The 26,181-nt window shown below is 45.3% G+C and overlaps 1 protein-coding gene across 1 annotated transcript; it reads left to right on the top strand.

Moving 5' to 3' along the window:
- Window positions 1–4,568: 4,568 nt before the first annotated feature.
- TAMALIN (trafficking regulator and scaffold protein tamalin) lies at window positions 4,569–14,547 on the top strand. The gene is made up of 8 exons (XM_074270338.1): window positions 4,569–4,966; window positions 7,549–7,598; window positions 8,830–8,884; window positions 9,021–9,123; window positions 11,926–12,019; window positions 12,537–12,603; window positions 12,863–12,929; window positions 13,254–14,547. The coding sequence occupies exons 1-8, from the start codon at window positions 4,715–4,717 to the stop codon at window positions 13,724–13,726; spliced, it is 1,161 nt and encodes a 386-aa protein (XP_074126439.1). The 5' UTR covers window positions 4,569–4,714; the 3' UTR covers window positions 13,727–14,547.
- The last annotated feature ends 11,634 nt before the right edge of the window (window positions 14,548–26,181 follow it).

Below are 26,181 nucleotides of genomic sequence, written 5' to 3'. Positions count from 1 at the left end.
AGCTAGAGAATTGTTTAGACAACCTGAGTTATCACCTTGTAATCCTAACAGATCTTACCTCCACAGAAGCAGATTCCACTTTCCCTTATAGGTTCTAATTGAGAAATCTCTCCAACTTTAGCTGAGCTAAGCCTCATTGTGGGTAGAAAGGGAAATGAAGAGCAGCTGGATGATGCACTGGATAGATTGCCAGACCTGGAGTCAGAAAGCCTCATCTTTCTGCATTCAAATCCGGCCTCAGACTCTTACCAGTATGACCCTGGACAAGTCACTTAATCCTATTTGTTTCAATCTCCTTATCTGTAAAATGAGCTGATGAAAGACATGGCAAGACACTCCAATATCATTGCCAAGAAACCAAAACTGGAGTAATGAAGAGTCAGATACAACAGAAAAAACAAACATAACAAAAAAGTTCTCATGAGACAGACCCCATAATCCTTCACTAGATTTCCAAGTTGTTAGTACTTTCTATAACTTGCACTTCACTCAGGTAGCCTTATAAAACCCTAAATCTCCTTTACCATGAACCAGAAGCAGACTCAAGCATATGTATCCTTTTCATTTAGATCTCATAGTTTAAGTGGCAAATGACCTCCTTCCTCCAAAGCCATCTTTTTCTTTTTTTTTTTAATCCTTTCTAGTTTTATTTATTTTAATAGTAGTTTATTTTTCCATATACATGAAAAGATTTCAACATTCACCCTTGCAAAACGTTGTGTTCCAAATTTTTCTCCCTCTCTTCCTCCCTCCCTTCTCCCCAAGTCAGCAATTTTATATAGGTTAAGCATGTGCAATTCTTCTAAACATTTTCATATTTGTCATGCTATGCAAGAAAAAAAAAGATAAAGGAAAAAATACAAGAAAGAAAAAAAAGGAAGGAAACCAACAACAAAAAGTGAAAATATTATGCTTTGAACAGCATTCAGAGTCCATATTTCCATATTTCTCTCTGGATTTTCCATCACAAGTCTGTTAGAATTACCTTGTATCACTGCATTGTTGAAAAGAACAAAGTTGATCATCACATAACATCTTCTTGTTACTATGTATAATTTTCTCTTGTTTTTCTTACTTCACTCAACATCAGTTCATGTAAGCCTTTTCAGGCTTTTCTGAAATCAGCCTGCTCATTATTTCTTAAAGAATAAGAATATTTTATAACATTCACATACCATAACTTATTCAGCCATTTCCCAACTGATGGACATCCACTCAGTTTCCAGCTCCTTGTCACTACAAAATTGCTACAAACATTTTTGCACATGTGAGTCCTTTTTGAAGGACTTTGAAAGTCTGTATTCTCTTTGAGATACAGACCCAATAATGATGCTGCTAGATCAAAAGATATGTAGTTTTATAGCCCTTTGGATATAATTCCAATGTACTCTCCAGGATGGTTGGATATTTTCACAGTTCCACCAACAATTCATTTGATGTCCCAATTTTCCCACATCTCCAATATTTATCATTATCTTTTCCTGTCATCTTAGCCAGTCTGAGAGGTATGTAGTGGTACCTCACAGTTGTCTTAATTTACATTTCTCTAATCAATAGTGATTTAGAGCATTTTTTCATATGACTAGAAATATTTTTAATTTCAACTGAAACATTTTTTAAACATACAAAGTTTAGGTTAAAAAGAGAGAGAGATTATGTAAACATTGGAAGTATGCTGGACTCCCCAGCTTCAATGATATTTAGAGCACAAGAAAAAAGCTGAGAAGAGAGAAGTTCCACCAAAGGAGAAAGGGGAATTAAGGAAATGAGCCTGGGATAGAGAAAGCTATGGAAGCTGAGTGGCAAATGTCAGGAACAGCACAGGATAGAAGAGGTTACTTAAAGAAACACTAAAAGAAATTAACTTGAGCTACAGCAGGATACAATGAAATTACACTAAAGGAACTTTTCCAAGGATAAAGAAAGCTCTTGGTTCCTCACATAGAATTATAAAATACCAGAGGTAGATATTTAGAGATCATCATAGTGCAATCTAATATTTTATAGATGAAGATACTTTAATCCCACAGTGGGGAAATGACTTGCCCAGTCACATGGATAATTAGAGACTTAAGGTGGAAAGACCACCTGAATGTTTCAGAAGATTGAAGTTTTAGATAGTTGTGCCATTTCAGTGACCTTGTGGATGAGCTGAGTGACCTCTGAGTCTTCATTTCCTCACCTGTAAAATTGAAGGGATTTTAAAAAATGATCTCAGAAATGCCTTCCAGCAATAATTTTACACCTCTAGTTCTACAACTGTCTCCAGCACTAGTTGTCAAGAAAAGCTTAAAGACCAATTTAGATGTCTGAACATAAAGCTCTGGGGTGTGAGGCCATGGCATATCTTTAAAGAGATAGATGGATGAGATTTTTCATCAATCTGCCAGCTAGGGGTTTAGTGATTCCTGCAGAGGAAGCCATTGGCCTGCAGAGGGAACCACTACTCTACACCAGCCTTGTTCTTGCCTGCTATGTCTGTCTCAAGGGCTGGGGAGCTTTGTTGGCCACAAGGAAGAAGAGGAGAGGCAGTGGAGATGGCGGGAGGGAAAAGAGAGAGAAATAACTTTTCTGGCTTCTGGCATAGGGTCTGATGCTGAGTGACCTGAAAGTAGTCAGGATTATTAATGTAACTCTGGGACCTAAAGAAAACCAGCAATGGGTCAAACTTACTCTCTCTGCTCTGCACCTACCTATCCATGACTTTCCATGAGGTCCTTCTATAGACCTTACTAGGCTAACTTTAAAGTTGGTGTTTTTTGAAGTAAAAGGTAATCTTAGCCATCGATAGTCTAAATCTCTTTACATATGAAGAAACTGAGTCCCAGAGAGGACATTAAAGAACTGGGATTTAAGAATACTTCAAAGGACTAAGCTGCCTTAGTTGACATAGTGGTTCTTTTTTAATCCATAAGGCAAAGAAAACAGATAAAATGAAAATTTTTATTTCAAAGTAAAATTATAAATTAAAAAAGTTTACATCATTGGATACATCTGGGAATTAGAATGTTGATAAGTAGCAGACCTTGGACTCAAATACCTATCTTCTGATATCAAGTCCATTGCCCACTTCACTCTCCGAAACCCTGCCATTATACCAAAAGTTGGGAATGTTCCCTTTTAGTAAATGTTGGATGTGGATTTAGGCCTCAGAGTCCACTTAGGGTGGTGGAAAAATAAACGAACTGGCTTCTTTGCTGCCTTTCCTCCTTCTTTCCCCATCTCCCTCCCCTCCCCCACACACTCCTAACACAATCTGGAAGTGGCAGCAGACATCTGTGGGGACTCTGCTCTCATTACCAACAATAGCTGCCCACAGCAAACCTTCAGGTTGCTCCCACCAGCTCTCAGCCTGAGAGGCACTTGGTAATGGGGAGGAAAAGGGATAGGAGAGAAGCGCTGACTATCCCAGTAATTTCCCAAACCCCACATCTCCTACTGCAGCTCCTTACACACACCTGAAAAGAAAAGGAAGCTTTTCTCTCCCAGTTCCAGCTGCCTTGAAACTAACTAGGGGAGAAGCAGCCAAGCAGAGAGACAGCCCGTCTACTGCACACTTCCCCGTTTCCTGGCCTCGGCCAAGTTCTGTCCGAGGTTGGATGGGAAGAGATCCTCCACTCTGGCCACAACCAGCACCTCTTGCCCTTTTACCTTCTTAGTTAAGGTCCATACAGTGTTAAAAACTACTGGGATGTTCTACTCTATGCTGAACATCATGGCATCCTTCACGAACTGAGTCAGACCAGACTCCCTTCCTCCACCTGTTTTGTAGGGGCTCTTATTTGTAAAATGCTTAGAACAGTGCCTGGCACATATTAGGTGCTTAATAAATGTTTATTCCCTCCTGCCCATGTTTTCTCTCCTCTTCTCTGTCCTCCCTTCCGAGATGTAAAGAATCCCTCCTAGTCTTTTTTCCCTCTGCGCCCCCCCAGTCCCAGCCACGGCTTTGGTACCAGTTGGCCCTCTCTGCTTTGTTGCCGCCTTCTGCTTCCAGTCCTGATCCGTGGTGGGGGGCTCTGCCTGGCTTCGGTGGCCTCTCTGTTTCCTCAGTCCAGCTGTCTCTCCTTGACTCCATCCCTCCCCCAACTCAGTTCACCCTCCATCACTCTTGAACCCCCCTGAAGCCAAGCAGACCCGGTCACCTTCCCAGATCTTTGACCATGCTTCCCAAAAAGCCCTTCTTCCCCATCAACCACCCCTTCTCTAGCCTCCCACAGTCTCTCCCAAGGGACTTCCCCTCCCTATCACTCAGATTTCCTTTGAGAGCCTGGTCCACCACTTCAAACTTCTCCACAGAAATGTTAGCCTTCTCCCAAAGCTGAGGAGCGCCGCACCTCAAACCCATGCCCGGCCCCGGGTCTGCCTTCGCTGCTCTCACTAAGATAGAAAGGTTTGCCAGTGGAGGACTGGATGCCCAATTTCCCCTGCGTGGGCGGGGCTTAGCCCGACGGGCGTGGTCTTATTGTGCGAAGGGCGGAGCTTCCCCTGTCGGCGGAAAGGAGCGAGGCGGAGCCTTTAATATGGGGGCGGAGCCTTGGGTTGGCCAAGTTCCGCCCCCTAGTTGACTAGAGGGGCTTATAAAGAGAGCCCAGTGAGGAGTCCGGCCCCCCTCTCAACCCAGAAGAGAAGCTGCCGACCCCGGAGCGGACTGTGGAGCGGCGCCTCCCGGAGGATCGGCCTCGGGCCCCGGACACCGCGGAGTCCGGCCACAGCCATGACCCTCCGCCACCTTCGGAAGCTGCAACAGAAGGAAGAGGCAGCGGCCGCGCCGGACCCCGCTGCCGCCGCCACCCCAGATCAAGGGGCGGCCCCGGCCCCGGCCCCGGCCTCGGTCCCAGTTCCAGCCCCGGTCCCGGCTCCTGCAGCCTCCTCAGGGGAGGACCTGTACGCCGCGCTCGAGGACTACCACCCGGCTGAACTGTACCGCGCGCTGGCCGTGTCTGGGGGGACCTTGCCCCGCCGCAAGGTGGGCTCCGCCGGCCGCTCGCCTCCCGGGCCCGCTGTCCTCGCGCTCCCCCTCCCTGCCCCCCCTCTCCCGCTGCTGTTGCTCCTCCTCTCTCCATCTGCTTTCTCCCCCACAGTCCGTAGGTTCCCCTCACCCCCTCGCCTCGAATCCGTCTCATGCTGTTTCGATGGTGCGGTGGTCCGGGACCTCCCCCTTTCTCCTTCTTTCGGAGACTCTGCTCCCCCCTCACCTCCTTTTCCCTCGGTGTTTTCTCTCGATCCCCCCACTCTGTGCCTTCCCTGCTCACATCTCTCCCCCCCCCCCCCCCCGCCCCACCCCACTCCATCCCTTCCCTGCTCAAGAGTCTTTCCCTCCAGTCCCTTCGTTGCTCGGAACTCTTCTTTTCTTCCTCCTCGCCCTACTCTAGACTTTTCTCCGCCCCTCCCCCAGTCGGGACTCTTCTTTCTCTCCTCCCCGTCCCCCCACTCTTCTTTCCCTTCCCCCCTTCTCCACTCGAGACTTTCCTCCCCACCTCTACCATCGGGACTCTTCTTTCCCTCCACCCCCCTCGGGACTCTTCCTTCTCTTCCCCCTTCCCCGCTTGAGATCCTTTAACACTCTGACCCCATTCGTGACTGCTGGGTTAGAGAGCTTGGTGCGGTTTCCCCTCCCGCCCTCTTAAGAAGAGTTTTTGAGGTGCACCCAGCTAGAGCTGGGATCCTGTAGTCTTGGCGGGGGGAAAGTCTGGAGGTCCCAGAAAACCTGGCCGAACTAGGGAAGCAGGACCCAAAGGAGGCAGCGGCTTCTGTTTTGGAAGTGGGCCGGAGGTGGGGAAGATGGGGAATAGACCTTTCTTTTAGCATCCCCTAGGGCTCAGTGTTGGAGAAAACCTCTAACCTTGAGGGTAGGGAAAGGGATTGGAGAAGAGGCATCTGAGCACCGCAGCTGGATGCCCCGGCCTGCAGACCCAGGGCGAGGGCGGAGGCGGCGTGGGGTGGAGATCCGGAGCCGCTAAGTCCCCTACAGTGGCCCCTAGTCTCCTTTCCAGAGCGGCTGGGAAGGGGGGGAGGCGGGAGTCTTTGGGGCAGGAAGGATGCGGACCACGCCCTCCTTCGCCCCGGCCCCACCTCCAGTCTCAGAAGCTCTTCTTTTTAGCTCTGGGTCTGAGGCTACTGGAACACAGAACGAGAGGAGGGGACGGAGCTAGTTAGCTTTTCAGGTTGATGAGGTTGGGGGGAAGGACTTAGAGTTGGGCTGGGGGGGGCATTCACAACACAGACCTTGTCTTCTTTCCTCCTCACCACGGGTGCCCCAGCCCCGCCCCCACCTGCACCGCCCCCTTTCCCCCACCCCCCACAATGAATGGCTTGTTACATGTTAAGAATTTGCATTTTATGAAAATCAGATTGGGGAACAAAGAGGGCTCTCTCTGCCACCCCCACATCGAATTTAGTGGGACCCCTGCCCTGGACTGCTTCTTTTCCGGACATTTCAGTGAAATGCAGGGAGGAGGCACCCTGGGGGGGGGGGGAGATGAGGGAGAGCAGGGAGAGAGAGGTAGTTTGGGGCAGATGTGATGAGGGGAGGAAGAGTGGCGTGGAGGCAGTGATCTGTGGGGAAGTATTTTGGCTCTAGACTAAACTTCAATAAGCAGGCTTCATTTTCCACCTCCAAACAAAAACAACTATTTTGGAGAGAACGCTGTAGGCCATAGTGGGTGGATCATAGCTGGTCCGGATGCAACTGGGCCTTCAGAACTGGATTTTCTGAGGGCTGCTGGAGCAGCTCTGGAGCGTCTAAGATCCATGGTAGACCATAGATCAGATGACTGGCTTGAGTGAGTCCGGAGCTTGTCCCCACTAAGCCTCGTGGTTGATTGTAGTGTAGGATGACTCTTCACATTGGCGTCAGAATTCTGTTTCTCTATTTCATCTGAGAAATGCTTCCCCTCATTATTCCCCCACTTCGGAGTAAGAGTACCATTTTGAAGCCATTTAGTAGTTGTATACCTATGGTCCTCAGTTTCCATATCTAAAAAAATAAGTGCATTGTATTAGACCAACTCTAAGGTTCCTTGTAGCTCTAAACCCTCCCCTCACCCAGAATTTCCCTGGAATACAGAGGCCTCTTTGAAACAATAGGAGGCCTTTTACCCTAGGAAACCATAAGAGTAGTTAGCTGGTGCTTTGGACAGTTGGGATCCCAGAGGGATCCTCTGTCAACATAGAGAGACAACTGTTGGTCATAGTCACTCCAGAAATACTTGTTGAATCAGCACTGGGGAACATACTTGGTGAAAGATGACTTAAGGATAAAGAGAATGGCAGCAGGTTTGGTTCCAGGTCTGACTTTGACCTTAACTTTCCCCATTCTTTAGCCCTGGATTCATCCTAATCCTATCCCAGTTAAAACTAAGAAGCAGGGGGGAGGGGAGTGTTAGGAGCAGGGTCTTGAACTGCATCGGCCTGCTCCAAGGCCAGGGTTCTTCACACCTACCCTTGCTCTCACCTGCACAGTGAAAGTCAGCCCTTGCCTAGCCCTCTCCCTTCCCTACTGTCCCCCATGCTATCAGGATATGACATTGTCCTCTACTTCTTCCTTAGGGCTCAGCTCTCCGATGGAAAAATCTCAACCAGAGTCCAGAGCAGCAAAGGTGAGCTGTCCTTCCCTTTCCCAGTCTCCTGTCCCACTTTTCTCCATGTGGGGAGGAGTGGGCCAGGTGGAAGAGTGGGCTGAATGAAGGGGGTAGTAGACAAGAAGGGAGTGGGAAGGTTTGAGTCACTGGGTGTTCTGCAAAACACCCTTTTTCTCCTCCCCCCAGCACTTACTGCCATATCCCTTTGGCAACTTTGGGGGCTGGAATGAGAGGTGGAGAAACTGGGAAAGAGGGAGAAGGGGTTGCCTGCAGAGCTCTGGGAGTGGGGGCAGAGAATGAAAACAGCTCTGACTGGGTGCCATCCACCCACCCTAAATGATCTTCCCAGAGCCAGTTCAGCATAAAATCTGAGAACATTGGACTGGGGAGGCCTAGTTCTACTGCTTTTTTGAGCTGTGACCTTGGCCAAGGCACTTAATCCTATTTTACAGATGAAGAAACTGAGTTTCAGAAAGGTTACTCTTGGCTACCCACTTCATAGAAATATTCTTCATATGAAAATCCAGTTAGTTGATGTATGTAAAACAGGAAATGATGCCAGGCTACTAGGAGAACTCCGTTGATCTCTGGTGCATCAGGCTGTGGTTCCTTCCCTAGCCTCAGAAAACGATCCCATAGACGGAGGACTGTTGACCATTGCTCTCTGGTTTTCTCTGCCTTTTATCCTTCGGAGAGGGGGTGTACCCCTTTTGGAACTAAAATGTCCAGCCACTAGGAGGCTTGTTTTACATAACCCAAAGCTTGGAGGGGGCCATCAATGCAGCTTTAGTCCTTCTGTGGGAGGGGTAAAAGAGAAGGAAGAAAGCGGGTGGACTGGGGGTGTGTGTGTGCAAAGGAAACTGGTGGGTCTGGATCTGCTCCAAACCATTGTGTCCAGCCATTCAGCTCCCCCACTATCCGGGAAGGGGCTGGCGGAGGCTGTTCTCCTCCCAGCCTGTCACATCTGGCATGCTTCCCCCAACCCCCTCCTGCTTTCACAGTGGGAAGGCCCAACCACAATTGGGCAGGGCGGGCTGAGAATTGGGCTGTGGTCTCCTGACAAGCCAGAGTAGGGGCCAAAACTGTAGAGCAGATAGTCTGTGCAGCTCAAATATGACCTTGTTTCTGGGGCCACTGATAAAGTGGGTGGGAGCCCTAGGGGCAGGGTCTGAAGTTCCCTGCCCTCCCTCCCACCACCACAATAACAACCATTCCCAGTGTTACAGCCTGACCCTGTTGTCTCCTGCAGGAAAGTGCTCACCCTGGAGAAGGAGGAAAACGAGACCTTTGGCTTTGAAATCCAGGTTGGAAAAGGAAATGGTATTGGATGGGAGTGGGGCTGGGTGACTGAACTGGGCTCTTTAAGAGAGGGAAGCTAAGGCCTGAGTTACAGTGCCCAGCCCTGTATGCTGGACTTAAGGATTGATTGGGCTGTTTCAGACTTACGGCCTTCACCATAGAGAGAAGCAGAAAGTGGAAATGGTGACCTTTGTGTGCCGAGTTCACGAGGCCAGCCCTGCCCAGTTAGCAGGACTCACACCAGGTGAGGACTCAATTCTGGATTTTGAAGCAGGGAAGAGAGTACCCCAGGGGGGCTGGATGGACAGGGATATGACTGCTCTCCCTGTGAAGTCCTGAAAAATAGGATGTGTGGAGAGGGGATAATAAGGGTAAATTGGACTTGCTAATGGGGGCCAAAGCAACATTTTCCTCTCCTTACTTCTGGAAGTGGAATGTCAGTCAGTTCTTTCTTTAGGAAGGCTTGTCTTTCCCTGACACACCCTCTCCAGCACTTCTGCTGCATGAAATTTATTAATAAACATGTATCCTGTACTCAACAATGAAGAAAGATAGAAGTCTCTGTCCTCAGGTTTTATTGGTGCCTTTGGATTTTACATCACATTCATTCCCAAACAGACTCTTCTGTTGCCAAGTAAGCCCTGCCTTGTAGTCAGTTTTTAATTGGCAGAACCAATCAACACATGTACTATGTCTGACCTCAAATGGAACACTCCCATAAATCCCCACCTCTTCAATGAAAGCAGGGAGGTTGATGAATTGATTTTCTTCAAGATGTTTTCTCATACATTATCTCGCTTCCACCTGTGTGACAAGGCAAATCACTCCAAGTCTCAGTTTTCTCAATGAAAATATAAAATGAGGAAATACAGATTAACGATCCCTAAAATCCCATTGAAATCCAGATCCTCTGATTCTATTTCAGTCAGCTAACATTTATTAAGCCCTTACTTTGTGCCATGCACTATGCTAAGCAAATTTATTTCCTCCCCATGTAAAATTGACAGGATAACATAATTTTTTTTTTAATTAGGCCCTTTGAGAGGGCTACCCAGGTCAAGCTGGGAGGGAGCTAGTTGGAAGAGAGGGGAAGAAATGAAGAGGCTTGGGCCAGAGGGCTCTTCATCTGATCTCAAAGGTCTCCTCCAACCCTACCTTATTCAGATAGGCAGCTTAGGTGCCCTTGGGGCAGTGGATAGAGCTCTGGGCCTGGAGGAAGAGAGATCTGAGTTGAACTTTGGAGGCACATATTTCCTAGGCACTCTAGTTACTTTACTAAAGTCTCTGTCTGCCTCAGTTTGTTCAACTATGAAATAGGGATAATAGCAACTACCTCACAGGGTTATTGTGAAGATCAAATGAGCTACTATTTGGAAATGCTTAAGAGAATCCCTAACACATAGAACTTTATTGCTGTTTTCCAATTCAACTCTTCCTGACCCTCCTGGAGGAGATCCTGGAAGAGTTTGCCATTTCCTTCTGCAGCTAATTTTACTGATGAGGAACTAAGGCAAACTGGGTGAAGTGACTTTCCTAGTAAATGTCTGACGTCAAATTTGAACTCAGCAAAAGGACTCTTCCTGGTCTCAAGCCAAGGACTCTATCCACTGGGCCACCTAGCTCTAGTACATAGAAGAATCTTAATAAATTTTGTTCTTCCCCTCCTGTGGACTTAAAGTCTGGGTCTTTTGCTTTCCAGTCTAGAATTCTGCTTTTCAGTTGTTTCCCCAGCCCTGCCAAAAAATAGGTCTGATGACAACTTGTAAGCTAAATAGATAACTAAACCTGGGGCAGCAGAGTGTCAGAGGGGAAATGATTCAGCCATCAGGAAGAAGGTCCTCTCTTTAGCCTGCATGGGGTAGGCCAGAGGCAGCATATGGCCCCTGTTCTCATCTGGGAGGCCTGACACAGAGAGAGAAGCAGCTGAGAAAGAACCCAAGGCTGAGAGAAAACAGCAGCTGTTCCAGCCAGTGCCAGGTGGAGGAGGTGGCTGTGTTTTGTGTGGGAGGCTTAGGGAGGGAGGGAGAGGGAGCTGGCTTCCCCAGACAGGTGGCAGAGGTGAGAACTTGCTCTGGGCTAATGTTCAGATGTCTTTTTAATAATCTCCCTTACCCATCCAGGCTAAAGAAGGAGAGAAAAGACATTTGAGGGAGGGGTTTTTATTGTCAGGTTATTTCAATCAGATACCAACTCTTTCATTTGGGGTTTTCTTGACAAAGATACTGGAGTAGTTTGCCATTTCCTTTTGCAGCTCATTTAAAATTTTTTCAATAGTGTTCTATTTTTTTCCAAATATACATAGTTATCAACATTCATTCTTTTAAAACTTTGTGTTCCAAATTTTTTCCCTTCTTTCTCCCCTCCCCAATACAGCAAGCAATCTGATAATAGGTTAAATATATGCAATCCATATTTCCATATTTGTCATGTTGTGCAAGAAAAATCAGACCAAAAAGGGAAAAAACATGAGAAAGAAAAACAACAAAAAGGTGAAAATATTATACTTCAATCCACATTCAGTCTCCACAGTTCTCTTGATGTGGATGACATTTTTCATCCCAAATCTATTGGGATTGTTTTGAATCGCCACATTGTTGAATCCAAGTCCATCACAGTTGCTATGTGCAATGTTCTCTTGGTTCTTCTGCAGCTCTTTTTACACATGAGGAAACTGAGGCAAGCAGAATTAAATGTCTTGTCCATGGTCGCACAGATAATAATTGTATGAGGCTACATTTGAACTTAAGTCTTTCTGACTCTAGACCGCACACTTTATTCACATTAGTTGCCTTTTTCTCTCCTTCTGAAACCCCCCCTCATGCCCCCTCACCATGATGAACCTCATCAATGTGGTAGTCACAGGACTTTTGTTTTAAGCCCATCTCCATGTGTGTAGATGTCTGGGATTGTGTACAAATCATTTCCCTTCTCAACTGCAAAATGTAAATAATACTTGCTCTCTCTGAGTAGTTATGAGGAAAACATGATCACTAACTGTACAGCACTTTGTAAATGGGAGCTATTATCTATGATCTGTGATATACAGGAGATACAATTGCCAGTGTGAATGGTCTCAACGTGGAAGGAATCAGGCACCGGGAGATCGTGGATATCATCAAAGCATCTGGCAACGTTCTCAGGCATGTCTGGGCACCCCCAGCTCCTCTGCAAAGGGCAAAACTACCGGGGAAGATCTAGAACCCAGTAGAAATACAGAGCACCAGAATGGAGTGAGAGGAATGTGAACAAAATGCCCATGGAGGGAGCCCTGGGAGACCTGCATTTCAGTTGGACCTTAAGGGCTGCTGGGGTTATTTATTCCTCGGAGGAGCTGAGGAATAAATTGTGAGCGTAAGCAAGACACAGACAGGAAAGCTTAGGGTACTGGATCCTAGAGGAGTTAGGAAGTTGGGTTTGGCGTAGCCTTGGGGCCAAAAAAGGAGAAAGGCAGGCTGGGGGAAAGGGGAGCAAGGTGGAGGAGCTTAATGCCAGACCTAAAGAGGTGAGAAGTAACGGTGAGTAGGGATCGATGCCAGAATCTAAAGCATTTTAGGCCTTTGGAGCAGAAGATAATTCTTGGTAATTGGCCAGGCCCATACATCTTAAGATTTCTCCTTACATCTCTCCTCTCCCTTCCCTCCCCTCCCCGTTCCTCAGACTGGAAACAGTGTATGGAACCTCCATCCGGAAGGCAGAGTTGGAGGCCAGGCTGCAGTATCTGAAGGTAGAGAAAATCCAGACAGCCCTTACCCTGGTCCAAGGAAGAAGTCCCTTGCTTCTTCCAGCCCTACTGGGGCCTCGGCTTCCTCAGTCTGGGGTCCCCTGGCCCCAGCCCTTGTGAAGGGAGGCATCTATCCATCCTTCCTTCCTCATCCCATTGAGTCTCTTGGGCCCCTCGATCCCAGCTTCCATTACCTCTGATATTCCCTTAATCTCCGGGTCTGTCCCCTTAGTCTAATAGGTTGGGATAACCTCTTTTGCAGCAAACTTTATATGAGAAATGGGGGGAATATCGGTCACTGATGGTGCAAGAGCAGCGACTAGTGCACGGTGAGTTAGGGTAAAGTCCTGAATGGTTGCTAATCCTAGGGCCCCACCCCCACCCAAGTCCTGCCCGTCTTTCAGAGGGTGGGGTAAGTTCTTGAATAATTATCTACTCCAGCCCCTCAACTTCGTCCCGGTGTCCCTCGTCCTTCTGAGGGTGGGAAGGGAAGGATCTTTTAAGGAATCGTTCCCTTTCCTATAGTAGAGGGTCCGGTTCACCTGTTTCCTTTCTCCTACCTCTGCGCGCCCCTCCCCCAACACACAATCTGGGACACCGGGGGCGCGGAGCTCCAGCTGCATTCCCATGGCCTGTGCCCTCCTCCTGCCCAGGTATCGTGGTGAAGGACCCCAGTATCTACGATACCCTGGAGTCCGTGCGCTCCTGCCTCTACGGGGCGGGGCTCCTCCCAGGCTCGCTGCCCTTCGGACCTCTGCTGTCGGCCCCGGGAAGCGCCCGAAGCAGTTCAGGCCGCACCCGCGAAGGTTCCGATGACTCAGTCTACCACACTTGCTTCTTTGGAGGGGCAGAGCCCCCAGCCCTGTGCCCTCCAGCCCGCACCCAGGCCCCGCCCCCGCCCCCGGCGCCCCGGCCCCTGCTGAGTCGCAGCGCCAGTGTCAAGTGCCCGGGACCCGGAGGAGGCGGGGGAGGCGGCGCCTTGGGCCAGCTGTGGACTGAGGCCCGGGAGCAGGGGCTGTGCGGCCCAGGGCTGCGCAAAACCAAGTACCAGAGCTTCCGCCGGCGGCTGCTCAAATTCATCCCGGGACTGAACCGCTCCTTGGAGGAGGAGGAGAGTCAGCTGTAGGGGGGCTGGGGACCCGCGTGGGCCCCGAAGAAAAGGGGGGAGGGGGAGGCTCAAGTTATTTATTTATTTATTCAGCGATTCCTGCCGTTGTAGAAGGGCTCGAGGACATGCGAATGTCGAGGCCGGGCTGGGGTGGAAGGACCCCCGCTCCCTCCTTGGACTTGGCCGACTCCTGGGAGGAAGGAGCGGTCGAGAGAGTTTTGGGTCCTGATTGGGGGCTCTTTCTGTTCACCTTTTAGGGAAAGGAGCAGGGTCTTTGGCTGTCCTGGCTGCCTGTGGCGCCAAAGGCGAAGACTGGGGGGTGTGGGGGAGAATCTATGGAAGCGATTTATTAGGTGTAGGTTTCCTTGATGGGGGAAGGGCTCTGTAGTGCCTTGGGGGTAGGTATTCCCTGCGCCCCGGATGGAGTCCCCTCTCGCTGGCTGCCCCTCAGCGGTATTGTGCCTCTCTCCATTCCTCTCCAACCCAGCACCCAGTTCAGCCAGGTCTACCCCTCCTCTCTTCTGCCCCCAGGGGCCAGTGGGAATGGATGAAGTTTCCCGGGCTTCTGGGGACTTTCTCCTCTGCCTCTGGGATCCCGGAATGGGTCTGTTAATGAGTGAAGCCAGCTTGCTTGTACTTGTCAGGGCAGCCTAGGATTCGACCCCCAGGAGGGCCCTGGAGAAACTGTGAAGGAGGGCTCATCCTGGGAGCTTTCTGACTCCCACCGGAAGGACTGAGTTGGGGGAGGGTCTGTGGGGGGAACAGACTTTCAATGTTCAGCAACTTGTTGCTTCTGAAGGACATACTATAAAAAACTTTAAAAAAAAATGTTTTTTTTATTTTGCTTTTGTGTTGCTTGTTGACTACTAGGGGGAAAGGAGAAGGGTAATTAATGGCCTCTAATCTTTCTATATTTTGCATCTCATTTGCATCTTTCCTACTGCTATAGACCTAATCGGGACACATTGTGTTGAGAAAGAGCCCTGGTTTTGCTCTCTTAGATTTTTTTTTAAAGTTTATTTTATTTAAAAAAAGAAAAGAAAAGAAAATAGAAAAGGAATACAAAACAAGGGAACATTGTCATGTGTCCAGTAGAATATTAGGGAGGATTAAAAATATATAGATTCTTAGACTTGAAAGGTTTAACCCTATTCAATCCCTATCATGTCCACATCATGAACACAGTTCTGGGATTCAGAGAGATTTGGATTCTAGTTCTGTTGGGTGGCACAGTGGATAGAGTATTCAGCGGGAAGTCAGGAAGACTAGTCTTCCTGAATTCAAATCTCATCTCAAAACATAACTTTGATCCAGGTCACTTGACCCTGTTTGCCTCAGTTCTTGGTCTGTAAAATGAACTGGAGAAGGAAATGGCAAGTCACTTGAGGATCTCTGCCAAGGAAACTCCAACTGGGATCATGAAAAGTGGGACATGACTGACCACAACCAGCTTTATGAGAGACTGTGAAGAAAGAGTTTTTAAATTTTATTTCTTAGCTTTTCAAGGCAGTCTGGGTTACAAGACTTGCCTAGGGACACACAGCTATTAAGTATTAAATATCTGAAATACTTCTGACTTCAGGCCCAGGGCTCTAACCACTATGACACTTAACTGCCTCAAGTGAAGGTTTTTAACTTAGAGTCTTCCAGGGCCCCGCTGTGGATAGGTTAAGGGAGGTTTGTAGATTTAATTTAAAGAATTGTTTAAATATCTTTAAACATAATTGTTTTCCTTTGTAATCCTATGTATTTTATCTTGAAATGAGTCCATGACACACAAAAAAGTTAACCCTGCAATCCCTGCTCTTCTGAATTCACACCATGAGTAATGTTAGGTTTCAAAGAGCTGGATTCAACTCCTCCACTTAATTGGGCATTTGATCCGAGGCAATCACTTCTTTCCCTCTGGATCTCTATTTCATCACTTTTAAAAAGAGGTTTCTTCCACCTTTGATATTCCGTGACTCTGAATTGTTGGAGAGAGCTTTTTAAATTAGTGATTTCTCTTGTGCTTCGTTTCTTAATATTCACCCCCGACGGCTCTTATGCTTTTTTCTCTTGGCCTATTGAAGTCTTCTTCCTTCAAGGGTATTTCAAGCAATACCTCTTCCAGGAAGCTTTTCCTTTCCCTTCCTCCTCCCTCTTTCAAAGTCTTTCCCTGTCCTCAATCCAAGTGCTCTAGACCCTTTGTGTGAATTTCTCCTTTCCCCTATTACTTTCCAAGTCTTAGCATAATTGAGGTTTTATATCCCTCACTAGATTGTAAATTGCTTTTTTCATAGGAAAACAGGGGAGATTATTTTAAATTACTGAGTGATCCTTAATAAGTATCCTTTTAATTTTAACTGGGGGCTTGACTGGTCAAGAAAAATGATCAGAGTAGCTCTTTGTCTCTCTCTCCTCCCTTTATCTTCTCCCCCTCCCCCCCATCTCTCTCTGTCTCATTCTGTCTTTTGTCCTCTCTTTCTGTTAGTCTTGACTACCTCTGTCTCACTTTTTGTCTTTGTCTCTGTCTCACTCTCTTTGACTCTCTGTTTTCTCTGTCTCTTTCTCCCCACCCTTCCCACCCAGCAAGGCTCTCTTTCTTTCTCTGTGGGATCCAGGGGGTGGGGTCTGAAGCACAATTTTCCAAATCCTTCCATCTCCCTCTGTCTCTATTGAAGAGATCCTTGTCATTATGAGATTTCTGAGGAAAGTCTAGTCTCTTCTTGCCCTAAATCTGCCCAATTCCCTCCAGACCAACTCTCCTTTAATCCCTCCCTTGGATTGGGATTTTGGCCTGAGTAAAAAGGATATTGGTCTTCCTATCAGAACACTCTCTGATGCTATGGATGTGACTTTGGACACATCTCAACCTCAGTTTTCTCATCTGTAAAATAATTGTGCTTGCATTTCCTACCTCACAGATTTGTGAGAAAAGTGCTGTAAAAATGAGTTACTCTTTGAATAAATTAACCTATTGTCCCTAATCCAGGATCCAAGATTTCAATCGGTTGTATTGGGTTGGGTTCTACCTGGGCTACCTATCCCCCTCCAGGACCCACTTAGAAAAATAACACAATTGGGTAGGGAAATGTAGCTTCTGAAAGGAACTGGGGTTGGCCCTTATTTGAACAGCTGGCTTGTGGTGGTGGTGGTGAGCCTCTCCAGTTGGGAGGAAGGGGGAGAACTAAAGGGAGAGGGGAGGTCCTTGCAGTCTCCAGGGAGAATTATTAGATTGTATTCTGTTCCTTTGTTTCCCAGAGTCCCAAGATTCTGGCAAATGATCTCTAAGCACCTTCAGAGTGTTGCTAAACTGGGAGGTGAGAAAGGATCAATCCTCTCCCTTTCTAGCGAGGATTCCCACCCCCAGATGGGGGAACCCAGATCTTTGGCTAACCACCACTCCTGATTAGAGCCTCTCCCCGCTTCCTGACCTTGTTCTTCTCCCCGGAGATGAAGTTAACTCAGATAGGAGGATTAACAATTCCATAGCAACAGAGCAGGTCCCCGAGGGAGGGGAGAGCGGCAGACTGGGCTGCTTGGTGGCATTTGACTGTGACACATGGTGGGTTCCATGTTGGGTGGGTTTGGAAGCTGGAGGGGGGGGGGAGGCTGAGCATCACCTCTCAGCTGATCAGATGACGAATTGGCACCGAAAGCCTCCTGCCGTGTAGGTGGGTGACAGCGAATGACTAATGCGGGAGCTGAGATGCTTAAAATTAACCCAGAGAGTGTGCTCAGTGGAAGGGGGTAGGGAAGGGTGTGTGTGTGCAGAATGAGGGGTGGGGGTGGGGCAGAGGGATGGGGAAAGAGGAACAGGGCCAGGGACAGGAGAACCAGGTGGGATTCTTCTTTCTCTTGCTCCCCTCTGTAGTTTGGAGGTTGTGTAGGCCATTGAATTCTGACAATTCACTTTTCCTGCTTCTCCAATCCCCATCACGTCTAAAGGAGAAGACTAGATCCCTCAATTCCCTCCCATGTTAAACAGCTGGACACAACTTTGAGATGGATTTTAGTCTAAGGCAGTGTGAATAATTAATAATAATAATAATAATAATAATAATAATAAGTGTTTTTATGGCATTTTAAGGCACAAAAGGCTTTACAAATATAACTTCATTTATTTAATGCTTACGAGTCTAGAAGTTAGGTGATATTCTAATCTCTACTCCTATCCTCGTTTTGCAAGTGAGGGAATTGAGGCAAATAAGAGATGCATCCAGGGTTAAAAAGCTAGTCAGTATCCGAGTTCAGATTTGAATTTACATTTTCCCAATTTCAGACTCAGAGCTCTATCTACTGCATTATCTCTGTAGGAAATAGAAAGAACACTAGCTTTAGAGTCAAGATTCCAAAATAGCAGACCTGGCACTCAAACACAGGTTTCCTGACTCAGAATATGGAATTCTTTGGGTATCATTGTTGTTATTGCCTTTACATCTAGCAACAGTTATTTATGGGCAGGATGGATTCATTGTTTCCTATCTCCCCTGAGGAGATGAAGCAAAGCCATAGCTAAAGCAAAGATTATACTTCCAGAAGAACTTTCAGACCTTCATGCTAGGTTAGGGAAGTGAGGGAAGCAGGGGGTGACTCCTCAAGCTCAGAAAAAAAAAATACCTCTTGTTTGCTTTGGGGAAAGGATTGGCTTGTAAATCCAATACCACCATGACCCCAGATTGATGGTACACTATGCCTGTGATTGGGTCAGGGTGAATGGGAGACAAAGAGACTGGAGGAGAGCATCTGAACATCTTGGAATGAGAGTTCAGGAAGTGGATTAGGGAGAGGGGGCCATGAACTGAATTGTCTCCTGAGATGGTCATTGAGAACTGGTGTCATCTGCTCCCTGGTGGTAGATATTGAATATTGCTCACAATTCAACCTTGAATTCAGAAAAGATTGCCCTTCCCAACTCATCAAAATTCATGTTATCTAGAGTAGGAATGACCCTTAGAGACAATCGAGACCAACTTTCTCATTTCTCATAGGAATTGAATTGTTGACACATAAGGATGAGGAAATTACGACAAAAGAATGTGAATGGCTTGCCTGAGTAACACAGGAGAGGGACATCATGGAATAATGATACCATTCCTTCCTCTCTGTCAGACTCATCTCAATGCTGTCACACAATCTTTCATATCCAGACAATACCTCATATCCACCCAAGACATTTTCATAGCCCCTCCCATGATAATGGCAGTCACCTTCTGACACACACTGGCTATGCAATCCCTTGGTACCCAAGCCAACTGTCCAAGGCTGTGTATTGCAAAGCAATTTGTTAAATCTGTATTGTAGGAGAGAGCTTCCTCACCAGGAGTTACTTATAGCAATGAAATTTCAGGCCTAGACAAAAATAAAAAGGAGTTGGGCAACATAATCCTAAGGAAAACTCATATTCACCCAGAAAAACATTATAAATGCCAAAGCAAGCTGTCTGGTTTTGGTGAGTCCCGGGTGACACAGGATGTGCCTAAATAGCAGTCCCTACCTAACTTGTTTTCTTTTTCCTAAAGCAGGTTGTTAATTAAGTAATTGATTAAAAAGCAATGGAGTGTTGAAGGGTAGAGCAGAAAATGGATCTATATTCTTATCTGAGTATCTTTTCTCCTTGAGCCTGTTTGAGCTTGGATTAAATTCTTTTTCCTATAGATTCTCTCCTTTAGTTTAGAGAAATTATTCTCTCCAACTGGGTTGTAGCCTGACACATCAGGTGGATGTGTTGATTTGGAAAATTAGCAACTGCTTCTGTGTTAGGAACTGAGCTATTAACACTGTAAGAAGATTTTATTATAGCTTCAACCTGGAATGGAATCAATGAAGGGTAGGTCTTAAGGTCAACTGGTTTGCTGCTTGATCATCAATTAAGTGTTTTCATCAAAGTAACTAGCATCCATCCATCCACTTGTTTTCCTAGAGATGTCCACATCCGGAACGCTCACCATAGAATAATGTCTTAACTTCTGAAGCTTCTCCCCATTCCAAGCACCCAGCACCCCCATGACTTCTGGTACTGTGAGTTCATTGATCTTGATTCACTTTTGACATAGAGGTTTGGAAAAATAAAATGAAATATAACTCCAAAATATCAAAATTGTGGACATCTTTATCTGGCTCTATTCTCCCCTCCTTATTTTCCGGGAGATCTACTTCATACCAATCAGCTCTTTTGTGAATTCCACAGGCAATCCATACCATATCCACACACAATATTGTACAAAGACAATGAATTCAATGCTTAAGAGAACCTCAATCTGATCTCTCAATGAACTATCTTTCCCTGAATGGAGGTGGCAGGAAGAAGAGGAAAAAGATTAAAGGAAGGAATTGTGTCACTGGGACTTCCTAGAATCAGATTGTAGAAGTGAAAATATTGGGGAAAGTTTGGGGGTTGGGAGAGAAAGTCAGAAACCAGTCTTCAAGTCACTGGTGATTGAAATTTCCCATAGTTGCTAGGCCTACCTACACTGTCTCTACCTCAGCCAGAGTCAATCTCCAAAATCTGGTCACATCTTCCTCAGATGTGCAATAAGTAGCAGCTGGAAACTGAAAGTCTCTCCCCACTCCATCTTTCCTTCTCTGCTCCTGGCAGGAGGTGACATAGGGCCCTAGTTCTCCAAAAGAGATAGCCCTTCTGTCTGGCCAATCCCTGGCATTGTCTGGAGAAAGGGCCAACTTGTGAGTTCCCATCCAAAAATCAAGCTCCTATCTCTGAAGCTCTTAGATGATTTCATCTATCCAACAAGACCGTTGTGGGTTAATTTCATCTTTCAATGTTGGTTTCCCTTTTGGCAACCCTCAAGGTCCCTCAGACTTCCACAGAGAAGAAATATTTTGCAGATCCTGCTTTATTTGCTAGGATGGAGTTGGCTTAGTGTAAGTTTCTGTTTAGGGAGTAGAGTTAAGGGTGGACACGTCATTAACATGTATTAAGCCCTTATTATGCTCAAGGCACTGTGCTAAGAAATGGACAAAACCCCCATCTCTGCTGTCAAAGAGCTCACATTTTAATTAACAGTGGAGACATGAAGAGGTATAAAGAAAATGTACATGGAGTAGATGAGGGGTAGCCAGAAAAGGCTTCCTATGGAAAAGGGACACTTGAACTGAGTGTTTAAGGAAGCCAGAGAAATGTAGAAGTAAAGGTAAAAGGTCAAAACATTCTAGCCATTGGCAGCAGCTGGTGCAGAGACTTGAAACAGCAGAGTGGGCGGTATATCCGGATTGCAAAGTTTGTGAACAGGAATAGTGTAAGAAAACGGGCTGTGGAGATGAAATGTAAATCAACACATGCTATGTTCACTTTTTTTCTGGTTTCCCCCCATGGTTTTTCCCTTTTGTTCTGATTTTTCTCTCCTAGTATGATTCATAAAGAAATGTGAAATTTAAAAGTTAATATGCATTTATAACCAGAAAAAAATAAAACAATTAATAAAGAAAAGGACCAGGTTAGAAAAGTTTTAAATGCCAAAATGAAGACTTTATATTTGATCCTGGAGGTAAAGGAGAGTTCATGGAGCAGTCACGGAGTGACATGGGCAGACTTTGGGGGAGGGAGACTAGTTTTAGGGGTCCATTGCAGCAATTCAGTTGAGAGGTGATAAAGACCTGAAGGAGGGTCGTGGCAGTGTGAGCTGCACTCTGTAGTGAGCTGTTATGAAGGCAAAAAAAAATAAGGGACCCTTTTCCCCTGCCCTTCTCCCGTCCCCTTTCCCTCCTCCGTCCCCAGCCCTCCTCCCGTCCCCTTTCCCTCCTCCGTCCCCAGCCCTCCTCCCGTCCCCTTTCCCTCCTCCGTCCCCAGCCCTCCTCCCGTCCCCTTTCCCTCCTCCGTCCCCAGCCCTCCTCCCTTCCCCTTTCCCTCCTCGGTCCCCAGCCCTCCTCCCGTCCCCTTTCCCTCCTCCGTCCCCAGCCCTCCTCCCGTCCCCTTTCCCTCCTCGGTCCCCTGCCCTCCTGCGTCCTCTGCCCTCCCTACTGTGCCACACTCAGGGACACCCTCCCATCCTCCCGTACTTCACTCACACCCACGTGGGACATTCTCATATTCTCATACACAGCCACCTACAGTATCGTGCTCCCTACTTTTGTGCTACGCCCCCCCACGAGGCGCTCAATAAATAGACACTTCCTCCCATCTCTATCATCACCATCCCCACAGGCATTATTAAAGCCGCTCCTCCACAGTCAACTTCTCTCTCCCCTTAATCACGCTCCCCCTCACCAACCCTGAGCTTCCATCTCAAGCCTCCCACTAAACAACTAGCTCCGCGGTCCCACTCAGCCCCCATCCCCATCCCCAAATTTCACAGTGGGGGGTAGAGGGGAAGCCCCAGTAAAGAGTGAAGACTCTGGGGATGAGGAGAGTAGAAAACCGCGAAGTAGCACTGCCCCCTGCTGGAGAAAGCCACACACGGATCTACTTTTCCTTCACTGCCCACATGCTCCCTTCCCTCTTTCCTTTCCGTGTTCATCCTCTACTTCTCTTCACTCCCTTCCTGCCCAGCTTCTATAACCCTATCTTGACTCTTCTGCTCCAAAATCACCAACTTAGGAATCCAGATGGCCTCTCCCCGCTCCAAAATTCATTTTTTGCTTTCTTTTTGGATATCCTTTTTTTTTTTAAATTAATTAAATTAATTTTTACAAAAATTTTATGCATAGGTAATTTTCCAGTATGGACAATTGCAAAACCTTTTGTTTAAATTTTTCTCCTCCTCCCCCCCAGATGGCAGATTGACCAATAAATATGTTACAGTATAAGTTAAATAAAATATATGTATCCATGTCCAAACAGTTATTTTGCTGTACAAAAAGAATCAGACTTGAAACAGTGTATCATTAACCTGTGATATTCTTTTAAATAAACTGAAATAGGGTATACTTAACATTGGGGCTTTGGATAAATTTGGAAGAGTCTGTGAACTTAGGGAAAAAATAAACCTTCATTTTTGCTAACTTTTATTTCCTTTGAAATCTTACATATTTTATTTTATGTATTTTAAAACATTATTCACCGGCCAAAGAGATGCATAATACTCAGAAAAGATTAAAAACTTATAAGAGTCTGTGAACTTAGATGGTGAAAAAAGTAAACCTTTATTTTCGTTAACTTTTATTTCCTTTGAAATCTTACGTATTTTATTTTATGTACTCTAAAACATTATTAAGAGAAGGGCTCCTTGGGAGACTCGTGCTCTCATAGTCACATCGATTGCTGAGGTCAGAAATGATCTTCTAGTCTTCAACTGAAACCCATGGGAAGTGATTGGGGCATAATTACTGATTGTATATGTCAAAGTTTCTTAAATTTTGCTAAGTAACTGAATGTCAGGGTCATAAAATTATGATTTATTATCAGAAAATGTTTGATTTGTAAACTTATTTTATATATCTATAAACCTGGGGTCTCATAAAAATTTCTCTAGTCAATACGGGTCTTGAGTAGAAAAAGTTTAAGAAGTCATACTATGTGTTACAGAAGCTGGACTGACTTTCTCATTTCCCCCCTTTTTTTATCTTATTTTTCTTGTGTAGTATGATAAATGTGGAAATATATTTAGAAAAATTTCACATGTTTAACCTATATTGGCTTGCTTGCTGTCCAGGGGAGGCGAGTGAGGAGAGTGAAAGGAGAGGAATTTGAAGGTTTTGCAAGGGTGAATATTGAAAACTATCTTTGCATGTATTTTGAAAAATAAAAATCTATTATTGTATGAAAAAAAAAAAGCTGAACTGGAACTTAGAACCCGTGACAGCTAAATACAGTGGATAGAGCTAGTACCAATTCTGGAGTCAGGAGGACCTGAATTCAAATTCCACATCAGACAGTTATTAACTCTGTGATCCTGGGCAAGTTATTCAATTGACCCTTCCCCCAAAAAAGGCAAACCTAAAGCCTATTGTAATATCATTGGTTTTTACACTTCACCGTGCAAAGATGAGCATTGTGATGCACCCGGTAGTTCTTGGAGAGCCTGAAGCCTCCACTGAGTTGGTGAGTTCTAAGCTGTGGTATAGCTAAAACCAACTCAGTCTCTGCTCTGTTTCTCTCCAGTAAAGAGAACTCCAAGAACAGGGGCCTATTAGGCTGCTTTAGAACTGTCAGGAAAAAAATGGAGCAAATTATTGGGATCATAATTATGAGTGGCTGCAATACTTCTAGCTTGGGTAAGGCCCAATTCCCCTCTACACCCTTCCAAAAAATCTGCTTTGCTTCAATTCTGGTTTGGAGGTTCTTTGGATAAATTTAAGAGCACTAATAGATATAAATCTAAAGTAGAAGGAGGAGAGGGGATAATGATGGGAATGAAGAAAAGTCAGTTTTTAAAAGAATGGATAATAACAGAGTACACATTCCAGGTGAGGAGGAAGTTATTTTAGGAGTCTGGATTTGGTTTGACATTCATCACCCATCTCAACCATATCACCCCAAAATTCAGTGTGACCTTTGGTTGTGTCACAAACCTACAATTTGAGGAACATTGTGGAATAAGCAGCTGGATTTTACAATAAAAAGAGATCTGAAAGAGAACCACAGCTTTCTCTATAACCAGCCTCTTATCTAGTCTGCCCTGAATAAAAATGGTGAAATGAAAAGCGTAACTTTTATAGTATTTTATTGTAGGGGATATTATCAGGAATGATTTCAAGACTTGGGATGAGACTACCTTTAATTTCATGAACACTGATGGCCCTGCCCCAAGATTTTTATTTCATCCTTTTATTTAGTGTTTATTCAGTTTCCTGGAAAAGGAAAAGTCCTTCATCCTAAGTGAGTTTTTTTGGTGCACCTGGAATCAGAGAGTTTAAATACCTGAATTTTTTTTTTTGAGATTTTGAAAGTATGGGGATCGTGCAGCTAAAATTCTGAGGCAATAACAGGATGAGCCAAGGTGTGGACCCAATCAAAGGAGAGGCAAGCTTAGAACTACAGTGAAACTCCCAACCTTGGTGAGACATGTGGAAGATAGTGCCAACCTCTAGCACTTCCTCCTGTTTCTCCCTGAATTTGCCAAATCAGTCTTGGTGGGCTTAAAAACAACAACTTCTTCCTTGATCCTACTTTGTATTGACTGGACGTAATGTGGAAAACAGGATAAGCAAATGTTTGGGACTTCCATAAATCACATGACTGTTAAAAAGCATATTGCCTAAGTTCTATAAAAGAAGTTCATGAATGAGAAAGGAACAGTTTAAATATAAGAAAGGGGACTTGGTTTTTCATTTTTGGCAGTTTTTGATCATGTCTCAGGCCATACTCCTAGATTTATTTAGAACCTGGGACAAGCCACAAACTGCAGAAAATCTTAGGCAATTTGGAGATGGGAGTAATATACTAGTATGTAGTTTAAGAATCTGCTAATGAGCAGGAAATACCAAAGCTGTTGGAAAAGCCTACATGCTCATAGTGACTATACTCTGATGTGGCCACTGGGATGATAGCCCAAGAGTGGTGTCACGTGGTGGCCAAAATATTATTGTTTTCTCTGACTGGTGAACTAATTGATTACATGACAGCCTGCTTCTATGTAGACGACAGAAGGCAGACAAATGTACCATATGTAGATGGATATAGTTTTATCATTGCTATGAAGTATTTACCTAGTCTATAACACCAGTCACATAAAAATTAATTTATGTTAATCACTTTTGTTTTATATCACCATTTTTTTTACTGTTTCTTTTTCAGTCTTTACTAGATAGTTGTTGAATAATTATTTATATATATGTTTGTTTGTGGGGTTTTTTTGCTGAGGCAATTGGGGTTAAGTGACTTCCCCAGGGTCACACAGCTAGGCAGAATTAAGTGTCTGAAACCAGAATAATTATGTTTTTAAAAAGTTATTATAATAAAGAATGCAAAAGGAAAAAGGTCAGCAAAACTAGCATTATTTTTAAAAATCTGATATTATATGAAATGTTCCACATTCATAATGTTCCATATGGTCCCTTACCTCTAAGAATAAGTAAACTAGGGGAAGGTATCCATTGTTTGGTGCCTAGCTAAGGCACCAAACCAAACCAAAACATAATTTTATAGCATTCAATTGTATTTCCCCCCCTCCCCCATTTACGTTGTCATCAGTGAGCCTATATTGTTTTTTGTGGGTTTTTTTGTCCTTTATTTTGCATTCATTGATATGTCATTCCATGCTTCTCTGTATTTACCACATAATTGTTTCTTATAGCTCAGTTATATTCAATTATATTCATGTATCATCATTTGTTTAATCATTTCTCATTTGATGGGCATGTACTTAGCTGAAATAAATATTTTGATGTATATAAGGTCTTTCTATTCCATGGAATAGATGTCTGGCAATGGAATCCCTGGGTCAAAGGATATGGACATTTTAGACAGTCTCAGCATAATTACAAGTTATTTTCGGTAATATTTGTTCTAATTTATATCCAAATCCTTTCCAAGACTTACTTCTTTCATAATGATGATTTATATCATATCATTTGTTGGGTGTGAGGTAAAACTT

This window comes from Sminthopsis crassicaudata, chromosome 5 (assembly GCF_048593235.1).
Source record: "Sminthopsis crassicaudata isolate SCR6 chromosome 5, ASM4859323v1, whole genome shotgun sequence".
In the NCBI taxonomy this organism is placed as follows: Eukaryota; Metazoa; Chordata; class Mammalia; order Dasyuromorphia; family Dasyuridae; genus Sminthopsis; species Sminthopsis crassicaudata.
Note: the sequence above shows the minus strand (reverse complement) of the source record. Positions and strands in the feature narration are given on the sequence as shown.